The sequence below is a fragment of the Podarcis muralis genome, chromosome 7 (genome assembly GCF_964188315.1).
Source record: "Podarcis muralis chromosome 7, rPodMur119.hap1.1, whole genome shotgun sequence".
In the NCBI taxonomy this organism is placed as follows: domain Eukaryota; kingdom Metazoa; phylum Chordata; class Lepidosauria; order Squamata; family Lacertidae; genus Podarcis; species Podarcis muralis.
Window position 1 is genome coordinate 12,598,777 of NC_135661.1, and position 17,498 is coordinate 12,616,274.

The 17,498-nt window shown below is 46.6% G+C and overlaps 1 protein-coding gene across 1 annotated transcript in view; it reads right to left on the minus strand.

Annotated features, from left to right (window-relative positions):
- ANTXR1 (ANTXR cell adhesion molecule 1) overlaps window positions 1–17,498 on the minus strand; it is a 126,732-nt gene that overhangs the window by 87,116 nt on the left and 22,118 nt on the right. Inside the window, exons 6-8 of the mRNA XM_028741147.2 lie at window positions 13,029–13,108; window positions 5,804–5,872; window positions 3,776–3,856 (exon numbers count right to left, since the gene is read on the minus strand). Coding sequence (XP_028596980.2) covers window positions 3,776–3,856; window positions 5,804–5,872; window positions 13,029–13,108 — 230 coding nt within the window. The remainder of the gene's footprint in view (window positions 1–3,775; window positions 3,857–5,803; window positions 5,873–13,028; window positions 13,109–17,498) is intronic.

Here is a 17,498-nt window from a genome sequence, read left to right on the forward strand (position 1 = left end):
TATACGGAAGAGGAAGAAAAACCCCTACAAAATCCACGGTTGGGCACAGCTGGTCTATGGCTCAGCTCATTTGCCATTAAAAATGATGGTTTGTCCCTAGTGGTCTTAGGTTTCCATGGTGACGGTGATGACAGTTAATTTATTAGTTGTCTTCTAAAACCACCACATCAAGGTGATTTACATATCAGATAATTTAAAACAGAAACACAGAAAACAACAAATACATTTAAAACAGGACTAAAACCCAGACAAGTGGGCAGACATGGGAAAGACCCATTTATCCAGCTGGGAAAGCTTATGGAAGCAAAAATGTCTTCAACTGTTTCTGGAAAGTGTGGGTGGTGGGTGCCTGTCAAATCTGGACAGGGACAGAATAGGGGCAGCCACACTAAAGGCCCTGCTCCCCTCAGTTACTATGGAGCAGGCATCTGAGATCTTTCCAACTTGCAGGAGAAACTCCCTCGCAGACTGCAGGGATCTGCTGGGTGTTTGTTTATTAATTGCATTCATATCCTGCCTTTTTCTGCAGAAGGCTTAAAGGTGGCGTGCAAGGGTCTACTCTTCCTCCTCCTTTAATCCCCACAACAACCCTGTGAGGTGGGTTAGGTCCAAACCAACCCAGCGAGGTGAGTGACTGGCACAAGGTCACCCTGTCAGCTTCACGGCCGAGTGGGGATTTGAACCCTGGTCTTCCAGACCCTAGCTCAGGATTCTAACCACTGCCCCATGCTGGCTCACTCGGGGTTGCCCTCGGTGCCAGCTTGGCCCTCAATGTGAGGTATAGTGATCAGCCAGTGTGGTGTAGCGGTCAGAGTGTTGGACTAGGATGTGAGAGACCAGGGTTTAAATCCCCATTAAGCCATGAAGCTCACTGGGTTCCCTTGGGCCAGTCAATGTAGCCCTCAGCCTAAGCAACCTTGCAGGATTGTTGTGGGGATTAAATGAGATGGGGTGGGGGACGACAATGAACCCCACCTTGAGCTCACTGAAGAAAACGGTGGAATAGAAATGCAGTATAACAATAAAATAAATAAATATAATCTAGCATGCACCCAGGGGTGCCAGAGGGATTGATTTCACACTTTATTCTATTTATTTATTAGGCGGCGTACATACTGTATTTTTCGCTCCATAAGATGCACTTTCCCCCTCCTAAATAGTAAGGGGAGATGTCTGTGCGTCTTATGGAGCGAATGTGTGGTCCCTGGAGACGAATTGCCCTGGGGCGAAAAACAGATCGCAGAAAGACAGAAGGGGGTGTTGAAATGAAGCCGCTGAGCAGCTGATCGGCAAGTGATCAGGAGGGAGATAAGGGAAGCTAGCGATAAAGGAGGCTGCCTGGGAGAGGGGGAGGTAAAAGCACATGGATCCTCAGGATTTTTGCATTGGGTCACCCCAAATTCACCATCAGATCACATAGCATGTCCATGGCTACAGCCTGCACCAAAAAAAATCACACACCCACTGTTGCGTGGGGCCACAATGGCGCAAAAATGTGGTTACAAAGCACGGATCCGCATGGATTCTCGGGATTTTTGCATTGGGCTACCCCAAACTCACCGTCAAATCACATATCATGTCTGTGGCCACAGCATGAACCACAAAAATCATACACCCACTGCTTCATTCAGATTATTTTTTTCCTCGTTTTCCTCCTCTAAAAACTAGGTGTGTCTTATCGTCAGGTGCATCTTATGGAGTGAAAAATACGGTACTTCTCCCCATTTTAGCCCCACAACAACCCCAGGAGGTGGGTTAGGCTGAGAGGCGGTGACTGGCTAAGGGTCACACCCAGTGAGTTTCATGTCCCAGGTCCCAATCCAACACCCTAACCATTTCACTGCACCACACTCCATATGAATGTCTCCCTCCTTCTACTTTCTGCATTGAAAGCAGCTCTTTCAGGGGAGCAGATCCTATGAAGCCCCTGCTAAGACCCTTCCTCTCTTTCGTCGGGCTGGTTTTGGCCCCCACTCCCAGCACCACAATTTGCTGCTGCTGCTGCTCTGCCTGTTATTTCCTGTGCTTCTTCACCCACGGATCCCTTGTGCTGAGATTCTGACCGCCCAGAAAGATATAATCAACCAATTTATGGGGGAAACGTACAGCTTTTCCTCAACGCATAGAATGCTATTCCTTGCCATGCCTGCACCACACATACATGATCCCTCCATTATGAGATTTTATCATTTCACAGCGACCTTTGGGTAACCTGATTGCTGCTAGTAAGGTTGGGAGGAGCCCAGAAAGCGCTCGGATAATCAGCTCTGCCCAGATTTTTCACATGTGTGTACACACACACACACAGAGAGAGAGAGAGAGAGAGAGAGAGGCAACTGCTTCTGGAACCCATTAAGAACAGCTGCAAAAGGAATGAAAGCCTGCAAACGAAATCTCTCTTACAATCTCACAATACCTGATGATCCAACATCATTTGGTGCTTCCCGTCCAATTTGGAAACAAAGGTTAGGAAAGAGAAGAGGAGGGCCAAGATCCAATTTGCCTTGCAATAAGGTAGGCTCATGTACCGGATAAACATACTGATGTACAGAAACATAGAATTGTAGAGTTCAAAGGGACACCAAGGGTCATCTAGTCCAACCCCCATGATGCAGGAATCGCAGCTGAAGAATCCCTGACAGGTGGTAATCCATCTGTATAGACTGATGGATAGGCAGTTTTTTTTTGTTTTTGTTTTAAGTGTTAAAACCATGTTGGGAAGGCATGTTGTAAAAGCAAGCCAAAAGGTCTTTGAGGAAGTGTGAAGGAATTTGCTAAAGGGTTTTATTACCTTGCTTTTCCTTGCTGCAGCCTGGGATGTTTGTTACCTTATCTGCTTAGAAACTGAATTTGCAATGCTTGCCTTGCAAGAAGGCAGGCTCTTCCAAGGGAGTGAATTTGTGGCTCAAACACGCCACAGTAGTTGTTTGCAATCCCTTGATACGTCCATTTAGCCCTGGCTCATGTCTACCTGCCCTTTCTGTGCAACTGAACTGGGAAATCCACACCTTGACGCTGTGAAAATAAATCCACTCAAAGGCGCTAGGGCACATCTGTGGGAATATGACGTTTGGCATGTGAAACCAGCTCTTGGTGGTGCTTCATGCAGATGTCATTATATGCATGTGGTTGCTGGTTGTTGCATGTTGTTCCAACCATGTTTCACACATTTTTCGTAGGCTACCAGCCATAAACAAGAAGAAATAAACCACATTCCCTTATTCGAACAAATTGCTCCGATGCTCTCTTTTGCATTTGATTTCCTGACCGGCTCCGTTGTTCATGCATGCTTCACCTTCGCAAGCACAGACTAAGAACAGATCTAAATCATGGTTGAAACAACCTCAATCGCGCCACTTGCACAGTTAAGGCTGCAATCCTATGAGGCACTCAGTGGGCTGGCTTGCTTAGGATTGTGCTGCCTGCCACTGGCCTCCACTCCAAATGGAAGCATTTGCAACCCTGCAGCCTGACTGGAGCGCTTCATCTGCAACAGCGAACCTGCCATTTCCCCTTGGAGAGTCACAGACATCTCACCCAAACATTGACCTCTTGGCAATTGCCTTTCCACGCTTTGTACTTGCTAAGCATAAACAAGCCTGTGGCATCTCCCATTCCCACCCCCCACCCAGGTCCAGCCCTTCAGTTCCATTCCTGCTACTACAGAAGAGGAGGCCCTCGGATGTCAGGATAGTGATAAATGCCTGGTTTCTGGCAACAACACTGGTGATTTTACAAGAGTCGTAAAATGAACACAATGGTAAGTGACACTTACGGAGTCAATGATTCCCTGGAGAGCTTCGAAGCCATCATTCACGGGGAAGACGTGATCTTTGCTGTCAGCGATCCGTGCCAGCTGGAACAGCAACAGAAAGGGTCAAACGTGTCAGCAGTCAGCAAACAATGTCATAAGGAGGACTTGAACGCAAAGTCTTGGCCAAGCAACCCATGGGCTGTGGCTAACAGGCAACGGTGGTTTTCGTGTGATTGCTTTTAACGTGCCAGTGGCCAATGCACTGTGATTTCTTTTGTCCCACAGTTGGGTTTAGCAGGGTTTGCAGCCCCTTCGAAAACATAAAATGCTTTGTATTTGTTTTATAGTCCCTTGGAATTGGAAGGGATCCCCAAGGGTCATCTAGACCAACCCCCTGCTAAAGGATCCACAGCTAAAAGGCTCCCTGAGAGCTGGCCATCCAGCCTCTGTTTAAAAACCTCCAACAGAGTCCACCACCTTCAGGGGGACTCAGAAAACTCTTCCTAATATTTACTTGGAAGCTCCTTTCTTGTGATTTGAATCAGTTGGTTTGGGTCCTCCCCTCTGGAGCAGCAGAAAACAAGCTTGTTCCATCTTAAATGTTACAGCCCTTCAGGTATTTGAGGATGGTTATGTTATAAGTAATAAAACTGTGCTCCTTTTCCCTTATGGCGTACCCAAGAGCCCATATAGAGTCCTTTCGTAGGTTCTCTATTGGTAGGAGAAAATAACAGAGGCCAACCAGAGAATATTGAGAAGCAAAGTAGCTAGTAAGCCTGATCTTTATTAAAGCTGTTGCAACAGGGTGCTCCCCTCACACGCAGGAGGGAGGAGGTGGACCCAGAACAAAGGTGTGCCTGCCCTTATATAGACATTTTAAATTGCCCGCACTGGAGTCCAAGACACCCCCCCCCCCAGATACATCATACCTACATCACAGAAAAGGCGGTCTACAACAGAAATCTGAGTGCGTTGTTTATCTCCTGTCTGGCAGGTTACCGGTTAATGGTCACTTGACTGGATTACCTGGGGAGCCTGGCCATCCTTTTGTAATGATAATACTTAATTCCTGAGCCAGGTCACAGGCTCACCCTATTCATACCTTAAATGTGCTCTTAAGGCAAGATTTGTGAGGACAGAGACAATGGGGAGGTTTCTGCATTTTCTTCAATCTTGTAGAGAAATATTTGAGGTGACTGAAAGAGTCAAAATGGCTTTAGGACTTTTCCTGTGGGCTTTAGACATGTGGTTTATATATTTATATATGTGTTCGCTTGGTACATTTGTGAACATTTATTATATGTTTATAAGACCTAAAAATTCTTATAACATTAGCATACAGTGGTGCCTCGCAAGACGAAATTAATCCGTTCCGCGAGTCTCTTCGTCTTGCGGTTTTTTTGTCTTGCGAAGCACACGGCTATTAGCGGCTTAGCGGCTATTAGCGGCTTAAAGAAAAAGGAAACAAACTCGCAAGAACTCGCAAGACGTTTCATCTTGCGAAGCAAGCCCATAGGGAAATTCGTCTTGCGGAACGACTCAAAAAACAGAAAACCCTTTCGTCTAGCGAGTTTTTCGTCTTGCGAGGCATTCATCTTGCGGGGCACCACTGTATGTGGAGAATGGAGGTGTGGAACTGAGCAAACATGTCATAAGTGGCACTGGCTCTCTTATTTATGTCATAAAGTTTATTCATCACTTGTCTGTGGAAAAAACCCAACCTCCGTTTACAAAAAAGATGAAAGAATAAACTTATCACCAAGAAAAATGAACAACAATAATATTAAAGCTGCAGAAAGTTGAAATAGCAATAGGCTCACAAAAGATTAAACTTCTGTTAACTTTCTAAACATCTTGTAGGCTCGTCTAAAGAATAATGTTTTTAGCAGGCGCCAAAAACATTACAGCGAAGGCGCCTGCTTGATCTCAATAGGCAGGGAGTTCCAAAGTGCAGGTGCTGCTGGCATTCTTACAAAATGTTCCTATAAAAGATGGAGTTCACACACACAAACTGCTGTTTTGTGCAAATCTGGTATATTGGGAACTTACCTGTGTTTCATTGAAATCTTTCACACCAACGCAGTACACAGTTGCCCCAAGGTCACGGGATCGGTTTGCCTTGAGCAAGAGAATAAAGAATAGATAATTACTGACACAGATTAAAGACGGAATCATGTGAACATGGTTTTCTTGACTTGACTTTGTGGCTGCCTTCAGGTTTGAGCTTAAAGAAGTGATGACTAACTCCTACCCACCCACTCAACCATCCAGCCATTTTACCTGCCAAGGCCTAACAAGTCTGTCTACAAGTTCACCAGTAGGGAAAAGAGAGAGTCTTAAAGTTATAGGAAATGGAGACATTGAAAAGAGATATTCCCTTCAAATTTCATCCACTTCTGTCAAAAGGGGAAAAGAAGTTTTCCCATGATAGCCAACAGGGAGTTATTGAGCTTTAGTTTTCCCAAATGAAAATGGCAGGCGCAGAGGAGTCCAGCCTTTTGACTGGTGCTTCTGCCATCGCCATATCATTTTTCATTTATATTCCACCTTTACATTTATATATTTTTTTAAAAAAATATTTTATTAAGTTTTCTTTCAGATATTCAGAAATTTACAGAATAAAAAGTAGAAAGTAAAAGTAAGAAAAAGAAAGTATACATAAATTCCAACTTTCCAAAATACTTTAACAATTCCAATCGGACATCCCCACATCTTCCGAATTCTGCGTTCTTTGCAATTGTAACATCAGCAATTTGTTACCTTATTTCATGTCTTACTGTATCTTTCAAATACTATGTTTCCAAATTTAAAATACTGTATCTCAGTTATTTGTACCCTATAAATAAACATAGTATGGTTACTTCATGTTGTCTACCTCATCTTTCTTATAACTTAATTTCCAATTCACCTGTTCAAGTTGCTGAAGCAAAAGTTTCCTAATCGTACACATTCTTAACAGTCATACAACTTATAATGTTTTTGCAGATAGTCCTTAAATTTTTTCCAGTCCTCCTCCATTATTTCTTCTCCCAAATCACGGATTCTGCCAGTCATTTCAGCCAGTTCCATGTAGTCCATCAACAGCGTCTGCCATTCTTCCAGCGTGGGTAAATCTGGTGTCTTCCAGTGCTTTGCAATGAGAATTCTTGCTGCTGTAGTTGCATACATAAACAAAGTTCTATCCTTCTTTAACACTTTCTGGTCCACCATGCCCAGAAGGAAGGCCTCTGGTTTCTTGGGAAAGGTATACCTAAATACCTTTTTAGCTCATTGTGTATCATTTCCCAGAAGGCCTTCATACATTTATATTTCAAGGAGTTCAAGGTGCATACATACTGCAGCTTCTCCCCAGAGGTGGGCTAGGCTGAGAGTGAGTGAGTAGCTCAAGATCACCCAGTGAATTTCATGGCTGGGTGGGGATTTGAATCCTGGTCCCTCCTAGATCCTAGCCCAGCACTCTAACTGTTAAGTTGTGGGAAGACATAGCAGACGACACAGCGATTCTTCCAAAGCAGCTCTTTATTTGTAAGCTGGAACAGAACTGCCTGAGGAGCTCAGTCAGCCTGCTTATACAGAACAATGTAACTGTTGCCATTTTCTAAAACTATCCAATCACTGAATGTCACTTTCAATCCTTCATTTGCATACAAACTATCCAATCACTGAACGTCACTTTCGATCCTTCATTTGCATAACTATCTACAGTATTCCCCTGGTGGCCCAGGGTGAGAACTTCAGTACATAACACTAACCACTACATCAGACTGGGCTGCCCACTGCCAACCAGTAAGCTGGACCTGATCCATTTGCCCAGGAGCTTCCAAAGCAAGAATATGCTTCCAGGCCCTGGCTCACCAGAGAGCAGATACAGAAGCCAGTCACCTCCTGAACTTTAACTGATAACATTTGAATTATTAAGGATGAATGCTATACTCTCAGAACTGATGTATTTCGTTTCAGAAGAAAATTTATATGCCCCCTTTCAGTCCCAGAAGAGGATCCCAAGCTGACTTGTCATAAAACAAATGATAACATAACAAAAAATCAGGGCCAGAATAATAACAAACAAAAACAGTGTGATTGAAATAAGAGACAAAAGAAGAAGGGGGGGGGGGAGGAATTCAGATCTAGCTAGTGGACCTGTTTCTTGCAAATGCAAATTTATTTCCACCCAAGTTTTATTAAGGGAAGCGGGTGGCGCTGTGGGTAAAACCTCAGTGCCTAGGACTTGCTGATCGTAAGGTTGGCAGTTCGAATCCCCGCGATGGGGTGAGCTCCTGTCGTTCGGTCCAAGCTCCTGCCCACCTAGCAGTTCAAAAGCACCCTTAAGTGCAAGTAGATAAATAGGTACCGCTCCGGCGGGAAGGTAAACGGCGTTTCCATGTGCTGCGCTGGTGCTGGCTCGCCAGATGCAGCTTCGTCATGCTGGCCACGTGACCCGGAAGTGTCTTCGGACAGCGCTGGCTCCCGGCCTCTTGAGCGAGATGAGCGCACAACCCTAGAGTCAGTCACAACTGGCCCTGTCGGGCAGGGGTACCTTTACCTTTACCTTTAAGTTTTATTATCATCACTTATTTTTATTGCTGGACTACCTTAATTTTCATTCCACAAAAGGAATCTTTCCATTTGGGTGTTCAAGGCTCAAAATTCTACTTTTACTGGGGATGTGAGGGAAACCTCACCACCACCTCCACATTTCCATTCCAGTTAATAATTCCCTCCAGCTTCTGGTCAGAACAATTCCAACTTTTCACACCATCACAGCATTGCATTTCATCAGGCTGCCTGATATACAGCATCTCTCTCGCCCTTGAGTAGATCAGCCCGATTCAACTATCAAAATCCTGTTAAGAGTCAATAAAACAACGCACTGGAGACTACCCAACTAATGACATGTCACTCTGACCTGGGATGTACTGGAGAAATAACGGCTCTGTATCACTGACTCTTTTGCCTGCTAAGCTCCCTCTCAAAGGAAAAGAGACCCCTGACAATTAAGCCCAGTTACAAATGACTCTGGGGTTGCGGCGCTCATCTCGCTTTATTGGCGGAGGGAGCCAGCCTTTGACCGCAGACAGCTGGTCAGGTGACCAGCATGATTAAGCCGCCTCTGGCGAAACCAGAGCAGCGCACGGAAACGCCGTTTACCTTCCCGCTGGAGCAGTACCTATTTATCTACTTGCACTTTGACGTGCTTTCGAACTGCTAAGCTGGCAGGAGCAGGGACCGAGCAACGGGAGCTCACCCCGTCACGGGGATTCGAACCACAGGGCTTCCAATTGGCAAGCCCTAGGCTCAGTGGTTTAGACCACAGCGCCACCCACGTCCCAAGCTCCCTCTTAAAGCTCCGAAAAACCTGGCTCAGCTACCCTAAAGCTTTTGCTTCCTTTTGTGTGTTTAAACAGCAGGGGGGTGGTTTGTTGCAACATTCATGCAGGGAGGAGGGTGGTCTCCCAGTTATGACAACCACTGGCCTGAACTCCCAACTCCACCCACTGCAAAAGAAATAAAATCAAATCCAGGGAGGGGGACGTTGTGCATGGAGTACATCCAGTTGTCTTATCCTGTTACTGAGGAATTGGGATTGGTTTGGCCAGGCTGCTTTCTCTGACTAGGAATAGATACCGCAGTCTGTGGCCTGATTGCCAAAGATGCATTTGCCCTTCATGGCCATTCAGCACAGCCTGAGGGATCAGAGGTCCTGTGTTTTACCACTGAATTGGAGCAAATGGCAATTGGATTTTCCACTGATTTTCCGAGGACGTTTCTGGGCACAATTCAAAGTGCTGGTGCTGACCTCTAAAGCCTTAAACGGCCTCGGTCCTGTATACCTGAAGGAGCGTCTCCACCCCCATCGTTCAGCCCAGACACTGAGGTCCAGCGCTGAGGTCCTTCTGGCAGTTCCCTCATTATGAGAAGGGAGGTGACAGGGAACCAGGCAGAGGGCCTTCTTGGCAGTGGCACCTGCCCTATGGAACCACCCTCCCACCAGATGTTAAGGAAATAAACAACTACAGTGGTACCTCGGGTTAAGAATTTAATTTGTTCTGGAGGTCTGTTCTTAACCCGAAGCACCACTTTAACTAATGGGGCCTCCCGCTGCCGCTGCACCACCAGAGCACGATTTCCGTTCTCATCCTGAAGCAAAGTTCTTAACCTGAGGTACTATTTCTGGGTTAGTGGAGTCTGTAACCTGAAGTGTATGTAACCCAAAGTACCACTGTATCTGACTTTTAGAAGACATCTGAAGGCAGCCCTGTTTAGGGAAGCTTTTAATATTTGATGAATTATTGTATTTTAATATTTTGCTGAAAGCCGCCCAGAGTGGCTGGGGAAACCCAGCCAGATGGGCAGGGTATAAATAATAATAAAAATTATTATTATTATTATTATTATTATTATTATTATTATTATTATTATTATTAAATTAATTATTATTAATTAGTACTAGTAGTATTTGCTCTGATTCAGCAGTGAAATGGAGGTTTTCCCAGGGAAAGCACTGGAACAAAAAGAACAACAACCCAAACACATCTGTGCTTGGACAAGAAGTGCAGACATGTGCCTAGAAATCTAACACCAAAGGAAGTCCGGATGAGCCCTAAAATATGGGACCACCCATCAAGTGAATGAGGATAACCTGGGTTCAGCAATCCATGCTCAGGTGACCTCTAGGTTAGATTACTGCAACATGAAAGATTACTGCTTTTGAAGACAGTTTGAAACTCTAGCAGAATTCAGGGGATGGACTCTTTAACTCCTGGCATGAACAGGAAAGAGTCCTCATGTGCAAATTCATGTGAGTGTGGACTATGCCAGTCTAACCCGAAAGGAGGGGAAAGTGGATTAGGAGCTAGTGGATTTAAGAGCTAGCCTGGTGTGGTGGTTAAGAGTGCTGGGCTAGGCCTGGGGAGAGACAAGGAACTCTGCTCACCAGGTGACCTTAGGCCAGACACTGCCTCTCAGCCTAACCTTCCTTGCCTGTTTGTTGTGAGGGTGGGGCACTGCATGCAGGCCACCTTTGGGCTCCCTGGAGGATAGCTGGGATATAAATGTAATAAATGGCTGAATGTATGAAGCTCAAATGTGGTTTTTCTCTCAGCCCCTCCCACACTCTGATCTGCTACCTGCCCTTTCTTTCAGGACACCTGGGCTTGATTCCAAACAGATGGCACAGGATGGGTGCCAAGCCAGCTCTCTTAGTTTTTAAGAAAACTTACATGCTACTTTTCAATTTAAATTTTAAAATCGCACCAGGGAGACACATGGCATGATGGTCTCACAACGCTCCACATCAAGGGACCCTCTCATTTGGGGGTCAGATCCCGTTCCTACTCCTTGATGGTTGCCAAGGGCCCTGCACATAGAAAAGCTAACAGATCTGTTTCCATTTTCTTATTCTTTCCCCAAATGAGGTGCAATTTTAGGTGAACTCTGCAGTCATTTTGTCACATGCATCTATCTATGAGACAGACCTCTGAACTGTCAGTCTGTGGCTTCCAGCTTGTCTGGACAAATTTCCCCTTGTCTGCCTGAGTCTCCAGAAAGGAATCAAAAGTCTTGCTGTCAGGCTTGCTTAAAACACATGTCAGTTTTGATCACCAGGCAGACAGAGTCAGACAGGCAAAACATGATCTTTATGGATGCAAAGATATGCCATCGGTCTCACAGAACCTGATAGCTCACTGTCTCCTGAGGCAAAACAAGATTAATGAACGAGTTGTCTCAAAGAAAGGGGTTATTTGCTTTTCTGAAAAACCTGGAGAGAGATAAAATGTTGGTTTTTCATCTGCACGGAGAAGGGAGATAAAGGCTGTGCCTTTTCTTGGGTTTTTAATAAGAACAGGGGTTGGAAAGGAACATGGCTAAGAACAGGGTTTTGGATGAAACTGGGTGTTGGTAAGCCAGGCTGATTCTTGGAGGCGGTCAGTGAAAGCCAGTGTGGTCTAGACGGATGGGTCAAATGCTACATGTGGTTTGGATGGGATGCATTTGAACTTTCAAATCCCAGCTGAGATGTGGCTATGGACTGGGGAGGAGAAACCCCTCTGGGCTGCCTCTGCTGTTTACATGGTGGCCCCTTAATTTCCTCGTGGACACTTGGTTTTGCTAACACCCAACCATACAGGTTCACTTATGCGATCTCTTGCAAGCACAGGGAGATGTGCTCAGTGGCGTAGCATGGGTTGTCAGCACCCAGGGCAAGGCGTCCCCTAACCCGTGGATTTGCGCCCCCTAACCCGTGGATTTGCGCCCCCTAACCTGTGGATTTGCCCTAACCCCAGATGTTGCGCCCGGTGCGGCCGGCCCCCCCTGCACCCCCCACGCTACGCCACTGGATGTGCTTGAGAAGCTGTCTGCAGCGACCCTGCATCGTGATGGGAGGAGCATTTTAGTATGAGGGTTTCTAAAAGATGGGTGTACTGGGATCGGTTGCTCAGTCTCAACCCTTCCTCTGTGAAATGGCAAGTGCCATGACCACAGAACTGAACAGCCAGCATATACCACTCCCTGCTTCTCCACAGCAAGGCTGGTCAGGCAAAGAGCTTGACGTCTATAGAAGAGGCCAGGAATCGCATCTGGCCGGACTGCCTTGCCTCTGCTGCAGAAGCTGTGCTCCCTAAAATTTGGTGTGTGCAGGTAAAAGGTAAAAAAAGGTAAAGGACCCATGGACGGTTAAGTCCAGTCAAAGGCGACTATGGGGTTGCGGCGTTCATCTTGCTTTCAGGCCGAAGGAGCTGGCGTTTGTCCACAAACAGCTTTCCAGGTCATGTGGCCAGCATGACTAAACCGCTTCTGGCACAACGGAACACCATGACGAAAACCAGAGCACACAGAAACACCGTTTACCTTCCTACCACAGCAGTACCTATTTATCTACTTGCACTGGTGTGCTTTCGAACTGCTGCGTTGGCAGGAGCTGGGACAGAGCAACAGAAGCTCACCCCGTTGTGTGGATTCAAACCGCTAACCTTCTGATTGGCAAGCCCAAGAGGCCACAACGCCACTTGCATCGGTTGTGTGAAGGCAGGTTGGCATTAGTAGGGAGAAAGGGCAAGGTCTTCTGTATGTGATCAGAAGAAATATAGACTCCACATATTCAAGAACCATACATGACCCACATAAGCAGGTTATTTGGCTCACACAGCTTCATTGAAGGCAAGACAAAGACTTTCCCTGCTGACAAAACCCACCTTTGACTGAACAGGCAGGTATGGGGAGCCAGGCGCCCACACCCTCATCTTCCCATTGATTTTCAAGCCATCCCATTTACCTCTCTTTCTGCATAGAAGAAAAGGTCCTCGTGAAGCTCTCCGTCTGTCAGTGCAATGATGACACTCGCCGTCCTATAACCTGAAGAGAGGAAAGCCGTTCCATTAATATGGTGAGTGAGGAGATGAAGTGGAGCATTATCAAACAGCATGTGGATGCATGGAATCATAGAATCACAGAACTGTGAAGTCGGAAGGGACCTCTGATGGTCATCTAGTCCAACCCCCTTAAATGCAGGAGGGAAAACTCTGCTGCAAAAAAAAAAAAAGCACTTGGACATGGAGTTTTAAAGCACGGATCTCTGCCTAGAAAGTGTGGCGCAAAAGGTAAGTTTGGCTAAGCAATGGCTGGTTCTTTCACCAGTGCCGTTGTGCCGTTGTAGCCCATGGAGCATGTACATTAAACTTTTGTCCTGCTTCTTCTCTAGTCAGACTTGCTCTACAGCATTATTGTGCTGTTCAGGCTACAACAGAAGAATTACGGCTGGTATCTGTGCCTTTCCAGCCATTACTGAACAGTATATAGCAACAGACTTGGATTTGCAACCAAGCAAACACACAGCAAGGGGGCACAGTCTGTTGTGGGTCTCTGATACATCCCTGTACATTACAGATTCTTCCAAATGCCTCTTTGGCACAGCTACCGTTTACACCTTAAACCAGGCATAGGCAAACTCGGCCCTCCCGATGTTTTGGGACTATAACTCCCATCATCCCTAGCTAACAGGACCAGAGGTCAGGGATGATGGGAACTGTAGTCTCAAAACACCTGGAGGGCCGAGTTTGCCTATGCCTGCCTTAGGTGTTGACTTAAACATAGCATCACATGTTTCTGCCCAAGGACCAAACCAAGCATGGCAGCAAATGTGCAGCTGCCTCCAGAACAAGCCACAGAATCTGGCTCCTCCATCCCATCCGTGACATCTAACAGGATGTGCCTCATGCCATGACATGACAGTAACACAGGGAGCTGCCTTCTCCCAGGTCAGATCACTGGTCCTTCCAGCTCAGAGCTGTCTTCACAGAGTGGCAGCAGCTGCTCTTCAGGATTTCAGACAGAGAGGCTTTTCCAGCTCTGGCTGCAGATGCCAGGGACGGAAGATGGGATCTTTGGCGTGCAAAGAGATCCAGCTGGCTCAGGATTGTCCACACTAGTTGACAGTGCCTCTCCGGGGCTTCAATCAGGAATATTAGCCAGGCCTGCCTGAAGGTGGCAGGGTCTGAGCCTTATGCTCTGCCAGGGGTCCACATCCTGCATTTCCCCACCTTCTGTCACTGTCAGTCAATTACGAAGAAGGTAATGCATAAGAGTGTGACGTCAGCATGCCATGAGACAAGTTCTTGTTAGGAGTTCAGCCTACACTCGAGCAGGACTCTGGCAGAGACACATGCCCGACTGGTATGTTCCCTCCCTCCTGGTCAATCTTCTGCCCGAACATCACAGCGACCGATGCCAACCAATTAAAGGCACACTTAGGGATCCGCAGAGTCTTCGCAGCTTGCATAACAGACCTCAGCAACTCAGCATTTTGGCTAATCTACTTTATTTACATATAAACACACATGGAGCACTGCAACGTGGCTCCCTCTCTCTCTAGCATCAGAAAACAAAGAGAGAGAACAAAGGACAATAGTCCCACTTCACGGAACACAGTAACACAAACATCCTGTCTCAGTCACTTCCCACTCTGTGGAATGAAAACACACACCATCATGTGATAGACAACAATCCCATGACTGCAACCACGGAGCAGGAATTCTAACAGTTCTGCCATGGGTGGCCAGAAGGAAAGGCAGAGTCTACTGGGCAACCTGGTAGCTCACTGCTGGCATTGATGGTAAGGACACTGGACGAGGCTGACCTTGGGCTTAACCCAGAAAGATACTTCTGATGCCCATAAGCAAGAGGGCATATTCAGAAGCACAGATCAGTGGAACGACTGTGAGCACACACTCATGCTTTCTAAAACTTATCAGCGACTCATGCTCTGTGGGTCAGCCCACCTTTGTCCTATAGTAGGGTGAGGACGCGGGTAGCGCTGTGGGTTAAACCACAGAGCCTAGGACTTGCTGATCAGAAGGTCGGTGGTTCGAATCCTTGCGATGGGGTGAGCTCCCGTTGCTCGGTCCCTGCTCCTGCCCACCTAGCAGTTTGAAAGCACGTCAAAGTGCAAGTAGATAAATAGGTATCGCTTCGGTGGGAAGGTAAACGGTGTTTCCGTGCGCTGCTCTGGTTCACCAGAAGTGGCTTTGTCGTGCTGGCCACATGACCTGGAAGTTGTATGCCGGCTCCCTCGGCCATAAAGCGAGATGAGCACAGCAACCCCAGAGTCAGTCATAACTTGACCTAATGGTCAGGGGTCCCTTTACCTTTACCATTTAGGGTGAGGAAGGGAGAGTTGGAGCCATGCCAGAGCCAGTGTGGCATAGTGGTTAAGGTGTTGGACTAGGGCCTGGGAGACCAGGGTTCAAATCCCCACTCAGTTATGTTGTATCTCACTAGGTGGCCCTGGAGCCAGTCACAATATCGCTCCACAGCCTCACAGGGCTGTTGTGGGTTTAAATGAGGAGGGGGAGAACCATGTTCACCATCTTGAGCTCCTTGGAGAAAAAGGTGGGATATAAATGCTATAAATAATAAACAATGAATCAATGGTTGCTGCTGTGCCCTCCACCCTGTAGAGTTTGGCCCCGGGTGCGAATGATGCTCTGGAAGGTTCATGAACCCTGGACCTATTTGGGAGCTGGCCCCACTATGACAGAATTGCTTGTAAAGTAGAAGAGCCAAGCATATTATCATCTAGATTGCAGCACCGCCTGCCAAAATGCATTCTTCTCCCAAGGAGATTGTTATCTCGCTCTTAAGCTCGGCCCAGGCTTGTCATCGGTATCAACCGAAAAGCACACAACCATCATGAAGCAGAACCAATTAAAGGTAATTTGGATGGTTGCCGGCAGCTCCTTGCAATAAATCTGAGAGGCCTCTGAAATCATGGATTACATGCTAAAGATGACATTTTGCACTTGTCAAAGCTAAATATAATCGCAAGACTTCTACCTGCAAGGGAGAAAAAAGCAAAAGCCCCAGTAATTAACAGCCTCTTTAAAATACCTTATGGTTAGAGTGCTCTCCCCCCCAAAAAAGACCCAAGAGCAGATTTTTTTTTAATTGCCACATTGCTGGAGAGAATGAAAAATCAGTTTAGATACTCTGCTAGTCTTGGGTTCAGCTGCTTTCTGGGGCAGTTGAGGAAAGCAGTTGAAAAAAAGTAGCACCCAAGAGGATTGGGGCCATCTAAAACTTACTTTGCCAGACTTCAGTTCTCAAATTGTGAAGGGCTTTAAAAACCAAGTCCTTAACGTGATAATATTCAAATCAAATCACGAATATCTCAGGTCAGTTTATTTGTGCAGTATCTCTGGCCAGGACTCCTGTGCTGCCTGCTCAGTTCCTGGATCGAAAGTGGAAACCCCAAGTTTACGCTAGTTATTCAGTAAGAAACCTAGACATGTCTCCCCACTCTTTCTCATTATCCAGGACCCCACTTAAGCAGAAATTCTTCCTACACGCTTGCTTGGCTGCTCCTCCATTTTAAACTCAAGGTCAGGCATAGGCAAACTTGGCCCTCTAGATGTTTTGGGACTACAACTCCCATCATCCCTAGCTAATAGGACCAGTGGTCAGGGATGATGGGAACTGTAGTCTCAAAACATCTGGAGGGCTGAGTTTGCCTATGCCTGCTCTAGGCCATCAAACGCCGTTTTGGAGACTGAGTCTTGAACTGTGAGCTTTGTCACTCTCCTTCATTGGAAGTTTTTCAGCAAAGGTTAGATGGATTCTTTATCTGTAACTCTCGCATTGCTGGCAGTTGGACTAGATGAGGCTCGGGATCCCTTCTAACTGCAATCCTTTAATTCTATAAACTGTTTTAGAACAAATGGTAAACTCAGAGCAAGTCCTTCCCAGTTCCCAGGTATAAAAGCTGATCTTAGGGACAAATCACAGACTCACATTCCAGTTGCTTAAGAACTCTCAGGCTGATCCCATAACTAGACCCAGCAATAGGTTGGCTTTTAATATGTCAATAAGGCCTGGAGACTTGTTACTGCTGTTGGCCTCAGTTCTTAATCCAGAATGCGGCAGCTAGACTGGTGACTGGGGGCGGCCGCCGAGACCATATAACACCGGTCTTGAAAGACCTACATTGGCTCCCAGTACGTTTCCGAGCACAATTCAAAGTGTTGGTGCTGACCTTTAAAGCCCTAAACGGCCTCGGTCCAGTATACCTGAAGGAGCGTCTCCTCCCCCATCGTTCTGCCCGGACACTGAGGTCCAGCTCCGAGGGCCTTCTGGCGGTTCCCTCACTGCGAGAGGCCAAGTTACAGGGAACCAGGCAGAGGGCTTTCCCGGTAGTGGCGCCCGCCCTGTGGAACGCCCTTCCAGCAGATGTCAAAGCGATAAACAACTACCT